Raw genomic sequence first — 21952 nt, forward strand, 5'->3', positions numbered from 1 at the left:
CTGCGCCAGGTTGTTCCCTGAGCACTGCAGGAGCTAAAGAAGCCCCAGTATTGTTCCTATCACCGTCATTAATCCCAATCCCCATCCTAATCCCCCTCGCTGTCCCCTCACGGCCTCAGCTTCCCCCCTCCCCCGGCCGAAATCTGCCCCGCTAAGCAGCTCCCCCTCAGCAACAGCGTGACCTCACCGCGGGCCAATCAGCGCCGAGCAGCGCCGAACCTTCCAGAGCTTTCCCCGCTCCCGCCGCCCCCGCCTTTCGCCAACTGCCCCTGCCCGAGCAGCCAATCAGCGCCCGCCCTGTAGCCAGCCCCACCAATCACCGCCAGACTTCCCGGTCTTCCCACCAACGCCTGGTCGCAGCGCCAGGGCGAAAAACGGTCCCAGATCCATCCGCGCCCTCAGAAATTTGCCGATTTTTTAGGGTCTGATCCCCCTCGCTGAAACTCTGGGACCCCTTTGCCTGCGGAAGAGGGATTGGAGCGGGGAAAAGGCGAGTGCGCGCCACAGCAGGGGACTTTGCGTGGGGACTACTTTGGGAGGCGGAGGGACACATTAGTTTTGGTGGGCGTGGCCTGCGTGTCCAGCAGACCTATAAATAGGGGCGGGTGTGCGTCACTCGGCAGATTCCAGGATTCGCACCGCTGGAAGTGTTATACTGATCTATCGCTCAGGGCCGCAGACGTGAGTGCGCTGAGGGGAACGGGGGGTGTGGGCAGGGGGAGGCGGGCCCGTTGCTCTGGGCAGGACCGTGCGGGCGCTGCCGGGCGGTTTGCGGCAGGGTAACGGAGGGAGCCGCTGGCGGAGTTGTGCAGCGTTTGTGTAGCGTTCTGAGCCGCGCCGGTGAGAGCTGGGTCGGCCGTGAGGGGAGGGGGGATCAGGCCGAGGCTTGTCCGGGGAGGAGGCCGCGCTGCGGGGAAGATGGCGCGGGCCGGGCTGCCCGTGCCGGAAGGCGGCTGTGAGTCACTACCGGGGCGGGGGAGCGGCGGCGCTGCCGCAGGGCGGGTCCGCGGGGCGGGCCGGGCCCTCCCTCGGTGCCGCAGTGCGGGCGGTCGGGGCTCCGCTGCCGCAGCGCTGCCCTCGGGCGGGCCCTGGGGGTGTGGTGCGGCCCTGCCGGGGTGAGGGGGATCCAGGGGCTCCGGTGCTGCTTTGCTGCGCTGCGGGCATGAAGGAGGGGCGGCCTGGCGATCCTGTAGTGAGAGTAATCTGATTAAAAACCTTACCGGACTTTGTCGCAAACCAGGTTTAGTTAGTCAAAACGGAAAAGCATTTTTTAATTTCACGTTTCCTACAACCAAAGTAAAAAATTCAAATTGATGGGAAATAGCAATGTTAATATCTTTGTTTAAGATTTACTGAAGGCTTTACTTGATTAAGTGGCTATAACTGAAGCATGTGTATGTCTTGCAGGTCAACATGCAGATCTTTGTGAAGACCCTGACTGGCAAGACCATCACCCTTGAGGTGGAGCCCAGTGACACCATTGAGAATGTGAAGGCCAAGATCCAGGATAAGGAGGGCATTCCCCCAGACCAGCAGAGGCTGATCTTCGCTGGCAAGCAGCTGGAAGACGGGCGCACCCTCTCTGACTACAACATCCAGAAAGAGTCAACTCTGCACTTGGTGCTGCGTCTGAGAGGTGGGATGCAGATCTTTGTCAAGACCCTGACTGGCAAGACCATCACTCTGGAAGTCGAGCCCAGTGACACCATTGAGAACGTGAAGGCCAAGATCCAGGACAAGGAAGGGATCCCTCCTGACCAGCAGAGGCTGATCTTCGCAGGCAAGCAGCTGGAAGACGGGCGCACCCTCTCTGACTACAACATCCAGAAGGAATCCACCCTGCACCTGGTGCTGCGTCTGAGAGGTGGGATGCAGATCTTTGTGAAGACACTGACTGGCAAGACCATCACTCTTGAGGTCGAGCCCAGTGACACCATCGAGAATGTGAAGGCCAAGATCCAGGACAAGGAGGGCATTCCCCCAGACCAGCAGAGGCTGATCTTCGCTGGCAAGCAGCTGGAAGACGGGCGTACCCTCTCTGACTACAACATCCAGAAGGAATCCACCCTGCACCTGGTGCTGCGTCTGAGAGGTGGGATGCAGATTTTCGTGAAGACCCTGACTGGCAAGACCATCACTCTCGAGGTGGAACCCAGTGACACCATCGAGAATGTGAAGGCCAAGATCCAGGACAAGGAAGGGATCCCTCCTGACCAGCAGAGGCTGATCTTCGCTGGCAAGCAGCTCGAGGATGGTCGTACCCTCTCTGATTACAACATCCAGAAAGAGTCAACTCTGCACCTGGTGCTGCGCCTGAGAGGTGGGATGCAGATCTTTGTGAAGACCCTGACTGGAAAAACCATCACCCTGGAAGTCGAGCCCAGTGACACCATTGAAAATGTGAAGGCCAAGATCCAGGACAAGGAAGGGATCCCTCCTGACCAGCAGAGGCTGATCTTCGCAGGCAAGCAGCTGGAAGATGGTCGTACTCTCTCTGACTACAACATCCAGAAAGAGTCAACTCTGCACCTGGTGCTGCGTCTGAGAGGTGGGATGCAGATCTTTGTGAAGACCCTGACTGGCAAGACCATCACCCTGGAAGTCGAGCCCAGTGACACCATCGAGAATGTGAAGGCCAAGATCCAGGACAAGGAGGGCATTCCCCCAGACCAGCAGAGGCTGATCTTCGCTGGCAAGCAGCTCGAGGATGGTCGTACCCTCTCTGACTACAACATCCAGAAGGAATCCACCCTGCACCTGGTGCTGCGCCTCAGGGGTGGGATGCAGATCTTTGTGAAGACCCTGACTGGCAAGACCATCACTCTGGAGGTTGAGCCCAGTGACACCATTGAGAATGTGAAGGCCAAGATCCAGGACAAGGAAGGGATCCCTCCTGACCAGCAGAGGCTGATCTTCGCTGGCAAGCAGCTGGAAGACGGGCGCACCCTCTCTGACTACAACATCCAGAAGGAATCCACCCTGCACCTGGTGCTGCGCCTCAGGGGGGGCCGTTAAGTTCTTGTGCATCTTGCTTGACACCAGGGTTGCCAGTGGCACTTGTGTTTGCACTGTAGTTCTTCAATGTCTTAATATTAAGTTAATGCAAGGTTAATGCAAGCTTGAGTAACTGCTGAACAACTGTCTGTTGAAATGCTAATAAAGTTTTCTGTTGCACATTACACCCTGTAGTTTGTCTCAGTTCAAGCAGGTCAAACGTGTATTCAGTGAAATGCTTTGGCTTCTTACCGTGGCAGTTTAAGCCTCTGTGCATGTATGATGAGGACCAACCTTGTGGTTAAAATGGATCTGGATTAAAATCTTAATGAAGTGCTAATAACACCATGTTGTTTTTTGTTCCTAGAGTTCAGCAGCACTCTGCTCCCAGGTGGGATATACAGACCCCACTGAACGGTGGGGTGGGTTTTGCTGCAGGTCTTGGGTTTGGGGTTTGTTTGCTGGCCTTGGGGGGTGTGAGGGGTGCCGGTGCCTGGCCCTGCCCTGAGGGGACTCTGGGGGTGTTGGGCTGGGGATGGACTGGCCGCAGTGGGAGCTGTGTGCTGGGTGGGGAGGCGAAACCTGAGATGGCGGTGGGTGACTGAGCAGTGTGAACTGCCTGGTTTGGTGAGTTCTACACAAGGGGGGGAGCTCCCACTAAAGTCTGGGCTAGCTGGGTTTGGGTTTAGGGAACTCAGCTGGGCAGGGGCTGGGTTGGTTCAGCTGCAGGGGAGGGTGTTCAGAGGGGGGTGCAATACCCATCTGCCCTTCCCCGAAAATGCCCCAGGCTCTGGGTGGTGTCGCTGTCCTCACCTGCTGGGTTCTGGCAGCTGCTCGCCCTCAGAAGGGGCACGGCCTGTGCTGCCCTGCCCCCAAACCCGTGTCAGGAACCACATCCGTCCACTCTTACCCCGGAGTGCTGCTCTGGAAGCTGGTTTGTTCCCTCTGGATTTCATCACTGGGCATCTCCGGTAAGTGCTGCACTTCATGGGAAATTAAACAAAAAATCTGTTTGCATAGAGAACTGCACCCTGCAGATTCAATGTGGGTTTGAGGGTTACATCCATGATTAGATTCTTTTTTCCTTTTATTTTTAGGAGCTGGGCTTGCTTTTCTGCCTGCTGAGCTAGCAGAAATACAAAGTTAAATAAACATTTACTGTCTTTGCCACAAGAGACTTCCCTTAGTTTGAATTTCCTTGCAATTGCTGTTTTGCTTTTTGCAGTTTAACCCCCTGGCAGGGTGCCCAGAGAGGCTGTGCAGGCATTTCCTGTGAGGGACTGAAAGGCCATAAGGGAAATAATTTGGGGCAGCCACCTCAGGGTGACCTCCAAATGTCCCTTTGAGCCCCAGCCATTCCTGGGCTGGGTGTTTTCAGCCCTGCCTGAAGTCCCTGAGCAGTTCACAGCCCCGCCGGAATAAACTAAATAAAGTGATTTTCCTGCTGGGGTTTGGGGTGGGCACTGAATAAGCTGATATTCTGTGGGAAATAGAATTGTAGAAAATTATTTTAAAATTTGATGAAAGGTTTGTATAGCATGTAACATCTGTATTGTCTCACCCTTCTAAATGAGACTTAAAACAGAATAAGGGTTTTTAAAATGCCTCTCAGCTGCCCTGTTTCTAAGTCCTCCTGCTCTGGTTTCTGGCCTGAGCCAAGCTGGTGTTGAACTGTGGCCTCCTCTGGTACCTGGGGTGCTGCAGGAAATGACTGCAAGGATTTCTTCATTAATGAGAAAAAAATCCTTGCAATTCAAGTAAATTAAGGAAATGGGTATGAATCACAAAGAAATGTGAATATGAATTTGTATAATATGCAGTGTTTGCACCAAAGTTATTAGCATAAAACAAAGTAAGATGTCAGGCAATGCAAATGACATTATTTAAATACTCTTTTTTTTGTTTTGTTTTTACTCCTACAGTATGGTGGTACCTCCAAAGTTTGCTTAGAGACAACTATTCATAACTAAAATAATAATTCAATATGTTTTAGCCAGAATCTCTGTGTTATTAGAATAATCTTAATGCTCCCATATTTACAACAAATTCTGGTAACATCTTTTAATCCAGCTGTAATCTGAGTTTTGGGACTGGCCTTTGAGGTTTTTTCTTTTTGCTTCAGTTAATTTCTAGTCTGTTCTCTCTTAAAAAAAATCAAACAAGATCCAAAAAGAAAAGCTAGCCAAGACTTTGGGGTTTTGTATTTTGTGCTTTAAATAAATTACTTATACCTATAAAAAGAGAAATGAAATAACCCATTATGCTGGGTTTGGATATATTTGGGGTTTTCTCCTTTCTCAGATGCCCCATAACATAATCCTATAGGATTGGGAATATTGGGAATAATTCCCTCAGTACTTCTGCAGCCTTGCCCACAGTAGCCAGGGGTGTTTTTTAAGATTTTGCCCAATTTGGCTGTTTGAAAAGCAGCAGAAATTAATCTCCTCGGTGGCCACAGGATGTCACTGTTCCTCCACAAACAGGATTTTTCCATCTGGATTTTCCTCTGCTGCTTTGATTGTCAGCAGAGCATTCCTGCAGGCTCTGATCCTACAGAATGGGATACATCAAGTAGAAAGAAATTTCCATTTTAGGGATGAGAGCTGGATGGGCCCCTCACAGAATATAGATTGGGTCTGTAAATGTTATGGTGTGGAGCTTGCAGTTCCAAAAATGCTCTTGTGTGATTAATTGGTTTCCCTGGGCTATCAGACAAGTTCTGACAAGGGATTACATTTAGGAATATTTATGTTTCAGATTGGGCACTGGCTGAGGTACTCATTGCCATCTGTAACTAAGAAATGGAGCTGCTCAAATTAATCATTTCAGTGTGGCTTTTACATAACAATTACATGGAAAAAATAAAAAAAAAGAGCCTTGCAAAAATACTTGATGCTTTCCCAAGTATTAAAATACACCTTTAAAAGAAATTGTTTTCTTTTGCTGGCCTACCTGTTGTATTTTAATTCTCCACCCTTGCATGTTGTAATTGCAGGTTTTCCTCCTCCTGTGAAGATGATTTTGAGCTGCTACACCTGAGTGGCCACAGATGAATTCTGTAACTAAATCACAAGTGACTTTGAGCTTCTATTTACAGCATACTGAAAACATGGTATCAATCACAGGACTGTTATGTTTTTCAGTATTTGGTAAAAAATGGAAACTTTAGTGAACACAGAATATATATTTCAGGAAATGTTCTTGTTTGCATCTTTTCCAACCACTACCATGATCCTCATGCTTCCTTTTGCTTAAGCAGGTTCCAGTCATTGCTTTTTCTGCTGTGAATTACTCATCTATAATTATAATATAGATAGATAAGATATTTTAAATATTATACATTAATATATGTTAATATTTATTATAGGTACTATATTATATATAATAGATATTATATTATATATAATAATATACAATATACACTATAATATAGTATATATAATATATATAATACATATGTATTGTGAATTATATTTGCATATAATATCTACTATATTACATATAGTATAAATTATATGATATATATTATATGATATATTTTATATATACATAATATAGCATACAGTATATTATATATTATAATATATAACGTATTATATATTATATATAATTATATATCCTATATCAATATACATAATAAAATAAATTATATAATATATGGAATATAATTATACTTTATATATCAATATATTAAATTATATTATTAATATATTAATATATTGAAATGTATGATATTGTTAATGTTATGTTTTAATATATAGTTATATATAATTATTATATATAATTATATTAATATATACGATATATAATTATATTAAAATATATTATAAGTATTATATATTAATGTATTTTATCATATTTATTATTGATGAAAAAATTATAATATTATACCATTTGAATGAATAACACTTGACTTGAGATTTCACTTGGCAGTTTGATTTCTCCCTTCCCAGATTTCCACAGGACGTGCCTGTTCTGCCAGGCCAAACCCAGACACATTTCACGGGTAAAATAAGCAATTGTGGGATTCACACAAAAGCCTCGGGAGGCAAGAGGGAAGCCCAGGCTGGTGGGGTTAAACTGCTGCATTTCTCCTGGCTGCTCTGTGTCCCCCTGGCTCTGTTTGCCTGGGTGAGCTCCCAGCTGGCCGGGATTCCTTTCCCAGCCCATTCCCTCCCTCCCTCCCTGCAGGATGTGGCAGCAGCTGTGCAGGCAGAGCTGTCCTGGTGCTCTCCTGAGGGCTGAGCTCATCCTCGGCTCCAGGGCTGGGATCCCTCCCAGGACAGCTGGAGAAGGAGCCCAGAAGGATTTAAACCCAAAAGTGTGAGCTGGACTCCTGTTGGTGTCAGAGCAAATAAAGTGGGCTGGGGGGGGAAGGACATCCATTCAGATTTCACAGAATATTCTGAGTTGGGACCCCCAAGGATTATCAAGCCCAGCTCTTCATCCCTGCTCCCAGGGGAAGCCTCTGTCGGACTTTTCTCCTCTGGAGCACTCCCAGGCCCTGGAGCAGAGGGAGTGAGCAGTGCCCTGAGGGTCTGGGACTGCCCTGAGCAGCAGCTGGCACTGCTTGGTGGCACATCAGGCTGTGTCCCTGGGGCTCTGCAGAGCTCCCTTCCCACACCAAGCTTGGCTCAGCTGTCCAGGCACTTCTGCTGCTCCTGGGCAGCTTTGGGGGGCTCAGGGGGCTGTGGGGGAGGCAGAGGCTCTGTGCAGGCAGGGGTTAAACATTCTGAATTTCCAGTAGGCAGCAGCTTTCCCATATAAGAGCACTGCACTCATTGGCTCTCCCCTTCAGTGAGAAACCCAGCCAGTCATTTCCTGTGCAAGCCTCCTTCACTCTGCAAAAAGCCACACGTTGGGTGAACCACAGGGTGGTTCTGGGGCTGCTCCTTCCCACAGGATCCCTGGATTCCCTCATGGACCAGCCCGGAGCTCCACGCTGTGCCACTGCCAGATGAACATGGGCTTCCCTGCACGGCTTCTCACCCATGGATGGGAATAATTTTGGGTCTGCCTTGATGCCAATTGACACCTCTTGGTGCCTGACCTGGGTTCTGCTGGGAGGTTTTTCCCCTCTGAAGGACCCGTGGGGATCAGATCAGCTTTGGGTGGAGCTTGCAGCAACTTCTGGTAAGTGCTGAGCTCTTCTGACAGCAGGGCTTGGGGAGGCTCAGGGGCAAGAACTCAGCTCTTGGGAAGTGCCAGTGGAGCTGGGGAGCAGGGAGAGCCCCCAGGGATGCACAGAGAGGGGGGATCCCTCTCAGGGTCCTGGTTTATGGGACCATTTTACTCTTGGTTTTAACCCAGAGGCTCTGTCTGCGCAAGACTGCCAGTAAATAACTCTCCTGAGCGCTGTGGAGGGATGGAAACTGCAGCTGAGGAATGATTTTGGGCAGAGGAAGACAGAAAAGCACGAGCAAACTGTTATGGAAGTGCAAATTTCCTCCTAAAGGATTCGGCAGATGCACCAGTAAGTGTGTGGGGAGGGAAGCAGGGCTGAGAGGATTAAAGGGTGTGTGCAGAGGAATGTTTGTCACTAGAGCCAGACTAAACTGAGTGTCTGCGTTATCACCACGGTTTGACTCCAAACCAGCCCTGGGGTTTCTTGCTGTGAGCTGCATGAGGATGCTTGGTGGCTGTTTTCTGCCCAAAGCTGTGTTTTTTCACAGCCTAAATGCTGATGCAGTGTCCATTTACCTCTTTGCTGGTGCAGGCTATGGAGTCAGGCTGTAGCAAGGGAGATTTCTCTTCAGAGCAGACCTGTTAACCCTTTGGAGGGAGTGCCTGGCGATGAGGAGGAGCTGCTGAGCAGAGCTCTGCTGCAGGTGGGTGCCTGTGGATGTTCAATTTCTGCCTCTCAAACCCTGTGAGACGCTGACCTGCGCTCTGTGCCCTGGGTGTGGTCTGAGCTGTGCCCACAGGATGTGGAGAGACGTCCCCAAAGAGCCAAGACAGAGCTCAGGAAACTCTGTTTGACTCTTCAAAGCAGAACATCCTCCTCAGATGAGAGAGGGGCTGGCTGGGGGCTCTGCTGTGCTGCAGCTCTTGGGCAGAGCTGTGCTTGTGCAGCTCCCAGGGCTGGGAGTGTGCTTGCCTTGCTCCAGCTCTGTGCTCACATGGACAACCAGCAGCTCCAAATATCCAGGAGATCATTTTGCCCATCAGGGATGAAATGCCGGTGATAACCGGCAGCTCCAAATATTGAGATTATTTTGCCCATCAAGGAGAAAATGCCAGGCACTTTGTGCAGGTGTTTTTCCCTGTAAACCTCCCCAGCAGGGACTGTGGGCAAACCCATCCCTGTTCCAAGGAGGGCCCCCAGTGAACCTTTATCTTTCTGGCCACTTGGTGAGCAGCCTGTGCCTGTGCTGGCTGCACTGAGACAAGAACCACGATCTCACACTCCTTTCCTTGCCTTTTATGTCAGGAGCCTGTGCTGCTGCCAACAGGTGAGGTCATCCCACACAGGGGGCTCAGATGTGCTGCACACGAGTCGCCTGTGCCTCATGAACTGCTCCTAAACCTCTCCTTCACTGCAACCCCACTTAAGACCCTGATCCTTTATTCAAACCCTCCTCCTCCATGCAGAGTTTTACCAAATCTCCCTCTCAAGGCGCCTGTGGTCAACCTGGGAACTTTCTTTGTGTTCCAACACCTTTGGGGTTTGTGAAGAAATGGTGTTAGTTGTCCCCATCCCTTGCAGGTTTAGTGCCCCACAGGGAAGCTCTTTGTGACCTGCAGGACCATCTCTCCTGGCAATGGATAAATTCACAAATGGGCAGCCAGGCCCAGCTCAGAGGAACAGGCTCATAGGGCTGCTGGAAACAGATGACAGCCCCCAGGAGGAGAAACCTGCCCCGAGCCAAAAGGAGGAAAGGCCAGGGCCTGGGAGGAAAGGAGAGCCACAGCCCTTGGAGACACCTTACCAGAAGGAGAGCAGTGACTTTGCCCCTAAAATCAAGGTTAATCTGAATTATCGGCCAGGACTTGTCAGCAAGTGAGTAACTGGGAGGTTTTTAATCAATTTGGGTTGATCCAGGTGATCCACACTGATCCTATGGATTTTCCCAGGTCTGCAGTAAAAGAATCCATACTAAATCCCACTAAATATAAAATAAATCCCCCCAGGGATGGGCCTGACCCTGGTCCTGGGCTCCTCTCTCTGCTCTGGGTTCCTGCCAAGGCTGCACATCAGCCTGGCTCTGGGAACAGCTCCAGCTGATGGAAAGAGCAGCCACTTAGCAGAATTCTGGGAAATAACTGTCTCTATTTTTCCCTTGACTCAAAAATAAAACATTTATGTGGTTTTTTTTTCCTCCCCCCAACAAAATCTCCTCAGTCTCCCTCCTTCCTTCCACTGTCCCACTGGAGCTTGTGGCACATTCCTGTCCCTGCTCTCCAGAACTTCCTGTGAAAAATGTGTAATTTATAATTGGCTTTTAGCAAATATTAAAATTAATATTATATGTGTTATGTTAGAAAGTTATGCTGTATTAATTTTTTTAAAGTAGTGTATTCAATATAGTTTTAGGTTATGACAAAATGTTAAAGTAGTAACTATGTATGTGGGATATTTTTTTAAAGAAAGGAATAGAGTATTCACACTAGATAGCAGCCACAGGACACCTAAATATTGATGATGATGATGATTATTATTATTAAATATAGATAATAAAATATAATAAATTATATTTATTTTTATTTTATTTAAATTATAATTGATTATTATATTATAATTATATTTAAATTATATAAAATTATATACTTCTTCCCACCTCCTTCAGCCCTGAAGACACTGTCAAAATTAAGAAGTAGTTGACACTGAGCAGACAAAATCCTTTTTTTAAATAGAATTTATGCATCATGGATGAAGTGTATAAATATGCAACAAGCTGTTGTTTTTAAAAGTTAATCCTCTGTTAACCTGGGTCCTTTTTCGGGCTTATTTTGCCCAGAAAAGGTACCCAGACCATCCATAACTCTTTGTTTTTATTGCCTCCTATTGTCCTAAATCCCAATTATCCAAATTTTTATCACTCTAATTACATTACTGTATTTATAACTATTTTATTGCTATTAAACGATTTTAAATTTTTTAAAAAATTTAAACCAAGTACTTATCGTTTTCCCCGTTCCCCCCGCAATCCCTGGCTGTTCCCTGCCTCCGTCCCGCAGCCAGAAGGACCCGAATCGCTTTGACAGGGAGCGGCTGTTCAGCGCCGTGGTCCGGGGCAGCCCGCAGGCTCTGGAGGGGCTGCTCGAGTACTTAAGGAGGAACTCCAAATTCCTCACCAACTCCGAGTACACAGGTAAACCCCCGCCCCTGGGATGGCTTATTCACAGGGGTGGCAGGGGAATGTGTTCTTGGCTTTCCCTTTGCTTTCTCTTTGCCCTCTGTCGTCTTTTGTCTTTCCTCACATTCGCCCTGAGGTGGAGAATTGTCACGGACATATTTTATGAAAAATCCTTTTGCTAAGGTTTTTCTCCTGAGAAGCTGAGAAGTCTCAGAAAGGAAACGTAAAAAAATAATTATGTGCTGCTGTGGAATGCAACAGGCGCATCTTTGGTTGGTCTCATGTGATTGGTTTTAATTAATGGCCAATCAAAGTCCAGCTGTCTCTGGTCAGTCACAAGATTTTATTATCATTCCTTTCCTTCCTTTCTAACCTTCTGGTGAAATCCTTTCTCTTTCTTTAGTACAGTTTTAATATAACATTTTCTTTTAATATAATATATATCATAAGATTTTACTATCATTTCTTTCCTTCCTTTCTAACCTTCTGATGAAATCCTTTCTCTTTCTTTAGTACCGTTTTAATATATCATTTTCTTTTAACATGATATATATCATAAAATAATAAATCAGCCTTCTGAAAAATGGAGTCAAGATTCTCATCTCTTCCCTCACCCTGAGAAACAAACACCACCACAGAGAATGCCATTAATTGAATATATCCTAAGGGTTTTGCCTCAGGACTGCTAAAAATACTTATAAAAGCCTTTAAAATGAAGATTATAATTGATCTCTGAATCAAGCACCACAGCTGTGTGCAAAGCACACCCACAGCCCATCCAATCCTCTCTCCCTGCCAGATGCAAAGTCTGGGAAGACCTGCCTAATGAAAGCCCTGCTGAACTTGAAAAATGGGAGGAATGACACGATCCCAGTCTTGCTGGAAATCGACCAAAAGACACAGAACCCCAGGCCCCTTGTCAACGTGTCCTGCTCTGACTGTTTCTACAGAGGTAAGGAAGGATTCCTGTGACATGAGCAGGGAAAAGAGGGGACCTGGAGCTCCTCCCCACCCTTTATTTCTGATTTTGCTGCTGCATCTCCCCCAGCCTTGAGTTATACCCTCCCTGGTCCGTAAAACAGAAATGATACATGCTTTTAATAACCCAAGAAGAGAGATTATTTACTTGGGAAAGTATAAAAAGCACTTGTAAAAGTGAAGTGGTCTGTGCTTGTTGAATGAGTTTGTTTGGCTGTTTGGGACCTCGGTGCCAGGCAGGGGGAATTGCCTGCCCTGGTATTGAATTCCTGATGGTTTGAGGCTCATGGAAAGCCCTCAGCTGCCAGCCCTGCCCACCCTGAGGCTGTGCCATCCCTGCTGTCCCCTGGGGTGGCACAGTGACAGGGTTGCTGTGCCCCAGGCCAGACTGCCCTGCACATCGCCATCGAGAAAAGGAGCCTGGAGATGGTGAAGCTGCTGGTGGAGAACGGAGCTGATGTCCACGCCAGGGCCCACGGGGAGTTCTTCAGGAAGAAGAAAGAAGGAGTTTACTTTTATTTTGGTGAGTCACTGTGGAACATGTTCCTTTGGGGGTTTTATTGCCAGGCTCTCTGTGATGCCACTAATTCTGGATGAGTTTGCCCCTCTGGTGCCATCTTCAGTGCCCTTTAATCAAGCCCTTGACTTATTTAAAAAACAGAATCCTTTCATATCTGGGGTACTCACTGTGCATTTCCATCATCCTTGGGTTTATGTGTTTAATCCTGTCTGAGTGGTTTCAGACAGCAATACTTGGCTGGTTCACATTTGAGAGATCAGTTTGAGATGTGGGAAAGTGTTTCAGTTGCCCCAGAAACAGAGTAACTGTTTATTGTAAAACCCTTTCAGAATCCAGAGACACTGAGGCAGAACCTGTTCTGTGTTTCAGTGATAAAACTCTGGGATATTTTTGTATATTTTTAAATATTTTATATATTATTTTAATATATTTTATACATTATTTTAATACATTTATATATTATCTTAATATATTTTATATATTATTTTAATATATTTAAATAAAATTTTATAAATTTAAAATATATTTCTATATTCTATATATATTTTATATTTTAATATACTTTTGTATATTTCAATATATCATCTTAATGTATTTTAATATATTTCTATATTTAATATAATTGCATTTTTATATCCTATATTTTATTATATAATAAGTAATAAATCTTAATATATTTTATATTTTTCTATATATTTTATACTTTAATATATGCTTATCTATTTCTATATATTACTTTAATATATTTTTATATTTTATACATTGTTTTAATGTATTTTTATACATTATTTTAATAGATTTTTATACATTATTTTAATAGATTTTTATACATTATTTTAATAGATTTTTATACATTATTTTAATATATTTTATACATCTTAATAAGTTTTCTATTTTTATATATTTAACATATTTTTCTAGGATTGCTTTCCCCCCCTTTCTTTGATCCTCTTTCATCCCTTCCTTCTTCCTCTCCAAACGCTGTGTCCTGATCTCCTCAGGTGAGCTCCCCCTCTCCTTGGCTGCCTGCACCAACCAGCTGGACGTGGTGCATTATCTTCTGAACAACCCCCACCAGAAGGCCAGGCTGCAGGAGCAGGACACCCAGGGCAACACGGTGCTGCACGCCCTGGTGATGATTGCAGACGACACCGAGGAGAACACCAAGTTTGTCAGCAGCACCTACGTGGAGATCCTCAAGGCGGGCGTCAAGCTGGACCCCACCTGCAAACTGGAGGAGATTGTCAACTACGATGGCTTAAATCCCCTGCAGCTTGCTGCCAAGACAGGCAAAGTGGAGGTGGGGACAGCCAGAGGGGTGCTGAGGAGCAGGGATGGTGGGATTTGCACCTTTGGGTGTTGAGGAGCAGGGATGGTGGGATTTGCAAACATCCCTGCTGGTTGGTGTCCAGCAGGGATGGTGGGATTTGCACCTTTGGGTGTTGAGGAGCAGGGATGGTGGGATTTGCACCCTTGGTTGGTGTCCAGTGAGGTTTGGGGTTGGAGCTTCTCACACCCAAGCTGTGCTGATGCTGCTGGCAGGGGCAGTGCCACAGGTGAGCACAAAGGAGGGCACCTCCAAGCCACCCAGCTGTGTCCTGCAGAGCCTCAGCTGTCCCTGCCCTGTCCCTGTCCCTGCTGTCCCTGCCCTGTCCCTGCTCCAAAACAACCAAACAGATTTGCTTGTGTCCCTGCTGTTAGCCAGACCCAGCTGCTGGATGATCCCCAGCTCCACCTGTGCTGCTCTGGGTGTCCTTCAGCAGGTGCAGCACAGGAACAGGGTTGTGTTTGTGTCAGATCTTCAGGCACATCATCCAGAGGGAGATCCAGGAGCCCCCGTACCGGCACCTGTCCCGCAAGTTCACCGAGTGGACCTACGGCCCCATCCACGTGTCCCTCTACGACCTGTCCTCCCTGGACAGCTTCGAGGAGAACTCTGTGCTGGAGATCCTGGCCTACAGCAGTGACACCCCGGTGAGCCTCTCACCTCAGCTCCAGGACAGGCTTTTCCTCTCCTTTTTCACAGTGGGGAGCCAACGGGATATTTATGGTGGCATTAATTTGAAATTGTGGCATTTCAAGTTCATGTGGGCCTTCTGGTGATGGTTTCTCTGAAGGAGGAGTGATTAGTGGAGATGTTTGCAGATTTTGTTGTTTGGAGGCTGCTTGGCATGGCTCTGACCATCCATAATTTGAGAGAAATTTTGATCCTTTGGCTGTCTTAAGCCCCAGTTTGTTCAAATACCTCGATGAAGTGACTTCTATGCAATATTTGTTATCTTTCACACTGAATAACCCCTTAACGACTCCCCAGTTGAATCCACATTGCACCACCCCTTAAAAAGACCATCCCCAGGTGAATTCCCATTCCTGGGGGCACACAGGTGCACTTTGGTTCCTTCTTTCCCCACAGAACCGGTACAAGATGGTGGTTTTGGAGCCACTGAACAAATTGCTTCAGCAAAAATGGGAAACCTTTGCTTCCAAGAGGTTCTACTTCAGCTTTGCCTGCTACCTGTCATTCATGGTCATCTTCACAGCCATTGCATACTATCAGCCCTTGAGGGTAAAGGTAGGCCCAGCCTTTTTGTCTGGTTGGATATATGGAGCAGGTTTAAAAGTTGTGGGTGGCTGGCGTCACTGTCCCTGCCCATCTCCACTGCTTTGGGTGGTTCTGGTTTTGTCTTGCAGCCTTCCTTCCCAGTGGAGTTCACAGCTGGAGGCTTCCTCTGGGTCTCTGGGCTGATCATTATCCTGTTAGGAGGCATTTATCTGATCTTTGCTCAGGTAGGGGGATCTCTTGTCTGGTTCCATTGTAAAACAGAGGGGGGAAAAAAGGGAACAACACAGAGCAGCAGGATCTGTTCTCCTGACATATGTGCAGGAGGGAATACTGCTCTGGGACACTCACTGTGACCTGGCAGTGGCAGGGGCAGCTCAAGCCAGGTTGCTGGGCAAGGGGGAATCACAGTTCCACAGCAGCAAATAATTCTGAGAGACTTCTGTGATTTATGGCATTAAAATGCATCCCTGGCATTTAATGCAGGCTATTAATAAAGACATTGGGCTCAGGCATGATTCAGCCCTTGCTTATCCTTGCCCTTTATAAATGAGGGCCTTTTTTCGTCTGAGAGGGATGAAATTGGGGATCTTGGAGATGAAAGGAGCAGCACATGGAGCAGAGCCTTGCCTGGGGCAGGGCAGGGCTGCCTCTCTCACATGGCCTGGCTCTGATGAATGCTGCATTGATTTTGCTCCCCAGAGCCTGTACCTGAGGAGGAGGCGCCAGTCCCTGAAGACCATGTGCTCTGACAGCTGCATCGAGATCCTCATGTGAGTCCTGGGCTCTGCCACAGCCTGGAGCTGCTGCTTTGTGCAGCTGAGCTGCCCCAGCGCTGCCACAGAGCAGGAAAAGCAGCTCCTCTGCCCCTCTCTTTGCACCCCTGCTGCCTCTTGTCCTGAGCCTTTTTGTGCAGTTGTGCTGCCCCAGCACTGCCATAGAGCTGGGGAGCAAAAAACCAGATCTCTCTTTGCACTCCTGCTGCTGCCTCTTGTCCTGAGCCTGTTTTTGTTGCTGGGTGGGCTCTGTGTGCTCCTCTCAGCCTCCCCAAACACCTTTCATTGCAGAGCAGATCTGCAAGGGCCATTTTTGCTGAGATGAGCCACTGCCAATTCAGTTTTTTGTTTTTCCCTTCCAGCTTCATCCAGGCCTTCTCCCTGCTGCTGTCAGCAGTGCTGTATGGAGCCAGCTCAGAGAACTACGTGGCAGTGATGGTGTTCTCCCTGCTGCTGGGCTGGGTGAACACCCTCTACTACACCCGCGGCTTCCAGCGCACCGGCATCTACAGCGTCATGATCCAGAAGGTATCCAAAAAAACCCTGCAGATCCAGCAGGTATCAAAAAAAAAAAAAAACCAAAAAACCCTGCAGGGAGAGGCTCTGGGCTGGTATTGCCACCAAAATTTCAAGATGTGTTTTTTTTTGGTTCCTGAGTAATGAGAATTCCTCATGATCCAGAAGGTCAGAGCTGCCCAAAAAAAACCTTTCAGAGAGAGGCTCGGGGCTGGTATTGCCACCAAAAAAAAAAAAAAAAAAAATTTCAAGATGTGTTTTTTGGTTCCTGAGTAATGAGAATTGGTCCTCAGGAACCAAAGAAACGCATCTTGAAATTTTGTTTTTTGTGCAGTTGGTAAGTGAACGGGGAATTGACAGAAACGCTGGTATTGGAACAAATTGTGTTAGAGGATGCCTAGAGGCAACTGTTCATCCTACAGGAGGATTTCATCAGAGGATGAAAGAGAGCATTTCATCATAGAGATTGAAATGAAGGGGAAGTAGATAGGGATCAATACAGTTATTAATACCTATTAAACACAACAGTCATTTTGCTTCATTGCTCTGCCTGCAAAATTTCAGTTACTTTGTCTGCAGTGTTTGCAGTGGTCACAGTAAAATTAGCACATGCAAAAAGGAATTAGCTGGGATTGGTGTCCTGTGGAAGCACAGGTGCTGCAGAATGAGGTTGGGTCAGTGTCTTCATCTGCAGTTGCAGCAAATTACTCGTTTGGCACTGCTGAACATCCCAGGTGGCAGCAGCTGACACCTGTGTGCCAAAATCCAGCTCCAAACAGCACTGAAAACCAGTGTGGGCTCCCTGGAGATGCTCAGCTCAGCCTGAGAGGTGTTTCCAGATCCACAGAGGAACCTGAGACTGAAAAGGCAAAGCAGGGGTGAAAGGAGGTGCCAGGGAAGAATTCTGGTCACCGTTTGTGTAAAGCCAATGGGGGTGGAAAGGACAGGGGGTTTTGTGTTGAAACAATTTGGAAACAGCCATAGTGGGAGCTAATAGGATATTTATTTGTTCATACTAACAGAACAACAAAGAAGTTCATAGCACTATCAGGTTAACCCGCCAATGATATTATTTACCTGTAGAAGTAATTTAACACACATTAGCAGTTTTTTACACTGGATAAAAGGTGGAAACCTTGCTGCTAGTGCTCTTGAGGGCTGGTTTGTGATGTGTGAGATCATCCTGGTGATTTCAAAGCCCAGCACTTCCCCTGGTTTGTTTCAGACCATCATGAGGGACCTGCTGCGTTTCCTCCTGGTCTACATGATCTTCCTCTTTGGCTTTGCTGCAGGTGAGCCCTCTGTGGGTGATCTGTGTGGGCTGGGCTGCACAAATCCCTTTCCTGAGCACTCAGGCTGTGTTTTCCCCCCAGCCCTGGTGACGCTGATGGGCGATGCCCCCTCGGTGCCCCACAACAAGTCCCTGGCTCCCCTGGAGAGCTCGGGCAGCCACGCCATGTACGGGGGGCTGCTCAGCGTCTCCCTGGAGCTCTTCAAGATCACCATCGGCATGGGCGACCTGGACTTCCAGGAGCACGCCAGGTTCAGGTACTTTGTCATGCTGCTGCTGCTGCTCTTTGTGATCCTCACCTACATCCTGCTGCTCAACATGCTGATCGCCCTCATGAGCGAGACCGTCACGGACATTTCTGGCTACAGCAAGAGCGTCTGGAAGCTGCAGGTGAGGCCCCAAAACCCAGCTCAGAGAGGCCCAAAACCCTGCAGGTGAGGCCCCAAAGCCCTGCTCAGAGAGGCTCCAAAATCCTGCAGGTGAGGCCCAAAACCCTGCAGGTGAGGCCCAGAGTCACAGGTGCCGCTGCCTTCCTCACAGAACAGTATTTACTACTTTGGTAACACAAAGACATGAAATTGGTGCTGGCTTGGTACCTCTGCCAGCTCTTACCTTGCTGCAAGTCCTGAGGAGAACCCTTCATCCCCTTCCTTCATGGAAGTCCTGAGGAGAACCCTTCATCCCCTTCCTTCATGCAAGTCCTGAGCAGAACCCTTCATCCCCTTCCTTCATGGAAGTCCTGAGCAGAACCCTTCATCCCCTTCCTTCATGGAAGTCCTGAGGAGAACCCTTCATCCCCTTCCTTCATGGAAGTCCTGAAGAGAACCCTTCATCCCCTTCCTTCACCTTCCTCACAGACACAGCCAGGGAGTCTGGGATGTGTCCCCACCCTGGTTTCCCAGCTGGGAACTCCTTGCAGTCGCAGGAAAACACATATTAACTAATACTAAATATATAATACTGAATATAGAATACTACACTATGATATAGAATACTAAACTAAACCATACCAAAGAGTACAGAAAGGATACTTACAGAAGGCTAATATAATGATAATATGAAATAATGAATAAATAAATAAGATAGTAAGGAAAACTCGTGAGTCTTTCCAGAGCCCTGACATAGCCTGACCCTAATTGGCCAATATGTCAAAATAATTCACAGCAGAATCTAATTATACAATCACCTGTGGGTAAACAATCTCCAAACACACAAAAGGAGCAAAGCACAGGAGAAGCAAATGGGATAATTACTGTTTTCCTTTTTCTCTGAGGCTTCACAGCTTCCCAGAAGAAAAACCCTGGGTTAAGGGATTTTTTTTCAGAAAATATGAATGCGACATATCTGTCCTAAGCTCAGCTATTATTGTGCCTTTTATATAAAGTTGTCACCTTGGGAGTGCATTTTTAGGTGTATTTACAGCTGAATTTTAGGTGCATTTTTAGGTGTATTTACAGGTGAATTTTAGGTGCATTTTTAGGTGTATTTACAGCTAAACTTTAGGTGCATTTTCAGGCTATTTACATCTCTCTGCAGGGGTAACTTGGGGCAGTACTCCAGGAGCATTTTGGGGTTGGTTTGCCTGGGGATTCTCCAAGCCCAAGGAGTTTCTGAATGGGGAAAGGCTGGGTTCTGCCTGTGCCCTGGTTTCTCTCTGATTCTGTGAATTTTGTTCCTTCAGAGGGCAATTGCCATCCTGGAGATAGAGAAGGCCTGGCTGTGGCGCCAGGGGGGGAAGAGGAGATCTGGCTGCTTCATGTCCGTGGGGCTCAATAAGAAGGATGAGAGGTGGTGCTTCAGGTAAGGCAGAGACACCATTCCCCCCTCACCCTGCAGCTCCAGTGGGGTCACAGCCTGGGGCAGCACAGGGAATTTCAGCTACACCCAAATTTTTTGGTCAATGCCAAGCTGGATGTCTGAGAATTGTTCCTCCAGCATTGCCACTTTTGTATTAAGAACATTCCCTGAGCTGGAGAATTTTAAACCAACCAGACCAGTGGACAATATACAGGGGGAAAAGATAATTTACCTCATGGAGCTTTGATTATGGAAGATCTTTGCTCAAATAAAAAAGCTCTGTAAGGTGCTGCTGCTGCAGGCAGACCATCAGGGTGGTGTTGGCAGGGTGAGCTGGGCTGGGAGGCTGCAGAAAAAGGAGATCTCTGCCTTGAGATGCTGCATTCCAGGCATCAGTGTCTTGTGTCATTTTGTCTCTCCAGAGTAGAGGAAATTAAATGGACAGATTGGGCAAAGGATGTGGGAGTTCTGAAGGAAGAACCTGGGAGCACCAATGATTCAGAGCTAAATCCAGAAGGTAAATTTAATCATGGGGAAAGGTCTGCAGTTCCCTTTCAGCTTCCTGCTCAGCAAACTGCTCTTGGCATGATGTGTCTTTGGCATTCCAGGCAGGCCAACTTGAAAATGAGAAAATAAAGATTTAGTGTAGGTCTGGGGCTGGCCAGAGTTTGGGAACAAACTGAGGATGAAGGAGATGCCATTCCTATTCAGCTCTGGGAGAAATGGGCAGGAAATGCTGCTGAGGAAAAGCAAGGGCTGCTCTTGTTTTTGGCTCAGTAGCCCAAATATGTGATGCTTTTCCTAGGAAAGGTAAAATTCAGGCTCATTCATCCTGCAGATGTTAAAATCACAGGGCTTTCAGAGCCTGAATCTGGACATTAACTCTGGGAATGCTGTCAGATTCTGCCTGAGATCTTTGTTGGCTTCCCTTGGTAGAACTGGGAAGGAGCTCTGTGGAAATCAGAGCTGTTTCCCTGTTAGAAATCAGAGATGTGGAAAACAGAGCTGTTTTCCTGTTAGAAACCTCTTGTTCAGCCTGGCAGAGCCTGGCCAGGAGCTCCAGTGGATTTGTAGTAGATTCCCCCTGGGTGCCAGTTTTCCGTAACTGGGGGGGTTGCAGTGCTTAGGGGATTCTGTGGAGTGTGTTGGGTGTTCCCTGAGCCTTCACCCTTCTAAAGCTGGGTCCCTTTGTCAGCTTCCTGCTGACGAGGGGGTGCTCTGTGTCCCTGCTGCAGACACCTGGAGACCAGCACAGAAACCACCCCGAGCAGCTGCCCCGCAGGAGCTGGCCCTGCTGCAGCCCCAGGCTCCTGGCACGGAGATGGTTCCTCTGCACAGACAGCCCAGAGAGCTCTGACAGCTCCCCTGAACCTGCCTCCATCTCCAGAGGAGCTGCTGGGAGAGCTGAGGGCACTGTCAGCAGCAAAGTGCATTTTTCGTGGAGGATTGTGGCTCAGCCTGTGGCTTTCAGTGTTGTCATGCACTTTAATGATTCATTTCCTCTGAAGAAACTGTTTTTACTTGACTTTTCTCTGCCTGACACTTTCTTATTATTATTCCTAAAGATCCAGTGGTGGGAGTGAGCTGCTGGGGCAGTGGGGAAGGCAGAGCTCTCTGACCTGTGCAGCGATAATGCTCATGAAATAAAGTGGATGATGCCCATGGATAATGCCCATGGATGATGCTCATGGATAATGCTCGAGGAACCACCTGGCTGAGGATGGCCCAGCCTGTTCTCCTGTCACAAGGGACTGCACTGAAGTGCTTTGGAATAAAAACTGTTGTAGACTCCTAAAAGCTGCTGAGGGTGGAGTTGTCTCTGTGTTGGCGCGAGATGTGAGTGGACAAACCCTCACCCTGTGCAGCACCTGCAGGGCTCTGTGGTTAATCCACATCAGGATCCCCATTTCACACTTGCAGAGTGAAATTCTTTGCCTAAAAGGAAAGTGAAGTGGATTGTGGAAGTGGTGTGGATTTCCTGGACCTGAAACTTCACTGGTGGATTTCTGGGAATTTCATGGGTTGCTTTGTCTCTGTAATAAACAGCAGCAGAATGCTGCTCGTGGCCCCTGAGAGACTGATGGGCCAACACTCTGTGTGGTTTTTGCTTCCTCTTACTCATGTTGGGCATCCTGTCTTGCTGCAAATGTCTGCAAGGACCTTGTTCCTTTTTGTGACTTGCAGCCTGCTGTAAACTCTGTGGGAAAAGAGATAAAAATGAGC

General features: G+C 47.5%; 2 protein-coding genes across 3 annotated transcripts; both read left to right on the forward strand.

The window, feature by feature from the left end:
* The first annotated feature begins 451 nt into the window (after positions 1–451).
* Positions 452–3337, forward strand: UBC (ubiquitin C). Its single transcript, XM_063173978.1, has 2 exons — positions 452–681; positions 1408–3337. The coding sequence occupies exon 2, from the start codon at positions 1414–1416 to the stop codon at positions 3013–3015; it is 1602 nt and encodes a 533-aa protein (XP_063030048.1). The 5' UTR covers positions 452–681; positions 1408–1413; the 3' UTR covers positions 3016–3337.
* Positions 3338–7834: 4497 nt separating this feature from the next.
* On the forward strand, positions 7835–21810 carry LOC134427637 (transient receptor potential cation channel subfamily V member 2-like). Of its 2 annotated transcripts, none has more exons than XM_063173656.1 (18): positions 7835–8127; positions 8305–8467; positions 8711–8822; positions 9701–9994; positions 11173–11306; positions 12091–12243; positions 12652–12792; positions 13791–14089; positions 14587–14763; positions 15203–15361; positions 15481–15576; positions 16052–16122; positions 16488–16653; positions 17867–17933; positions 18015–18322; positions 19614–19732; positions 20152–20246; positions 20965–21810. In XM_063173656.1, the coding sequence occupies exons 4-18, from the start codon at positions 9756–9758 to the stop codon at positions 21084–21086; spliced, it is 2346 nt and encodes a 781-aa protein (XP_063029726.1). In that variant the 5' UTR covers positions 7835–8127; positions 8305–8467; positions 8711–8822; positions 9701–9755; the 3' UTR covers positions 21087–21810. The 2 variants fall into 2 exon arrangements, with proteins under 2 accessions (XP_063029726.1, XP_063029727.1); XM_063173657.1 differs by having other exon boundaries at positions 20925–21106.
* The last annotated feature ends 142 nt before the right edge of the window (positions 21811–21952 follow it).

The sequence above is a fragment of the Melospiza melodia genome, chromosome 21, assembly GCF_035770615.1.
Source record: "Melospiza melodia melodia isolate bMelMel2 chromosome 21, bMelMel2.pri, whole genome shotgun sequence".
Lineage (NCBI taxonomy): Eukaryota > Metazoa > Chordata > Aves > Passeriformes > Passerellidae > Melospiza > Melospiza melodia.

Coding starts and splice junctions, on each gene's coding strand:
- UBC (XM_063173978.1), top strand. CDS start 1,414: ATGCAGATCTTTGTGAAGACCCTGACTGGCAAGACCATCACCCTTGAG.
- LOC134427637 (XM_063173656.1), top strand. CDS start 9,756: ATGGATAAATTCACAAATGGGCAGCCAGGCCCAGCTCAGAGGAACAGG. Junction 15,577..16,051: donor TTTATCTGATCTTTGCTCAG/GTAGGGGGATCT, acceptor TTTGCTCCCCAG/AGCCTGTACCTGAGGAGGAG. Junction 20,247..20,964: donor TTCAGAGCTAAATCCAGAAG/GTAAATTTAATC, acceptor TCCCTGCTGCAG/ACACCTGGAGACCAGCACAG.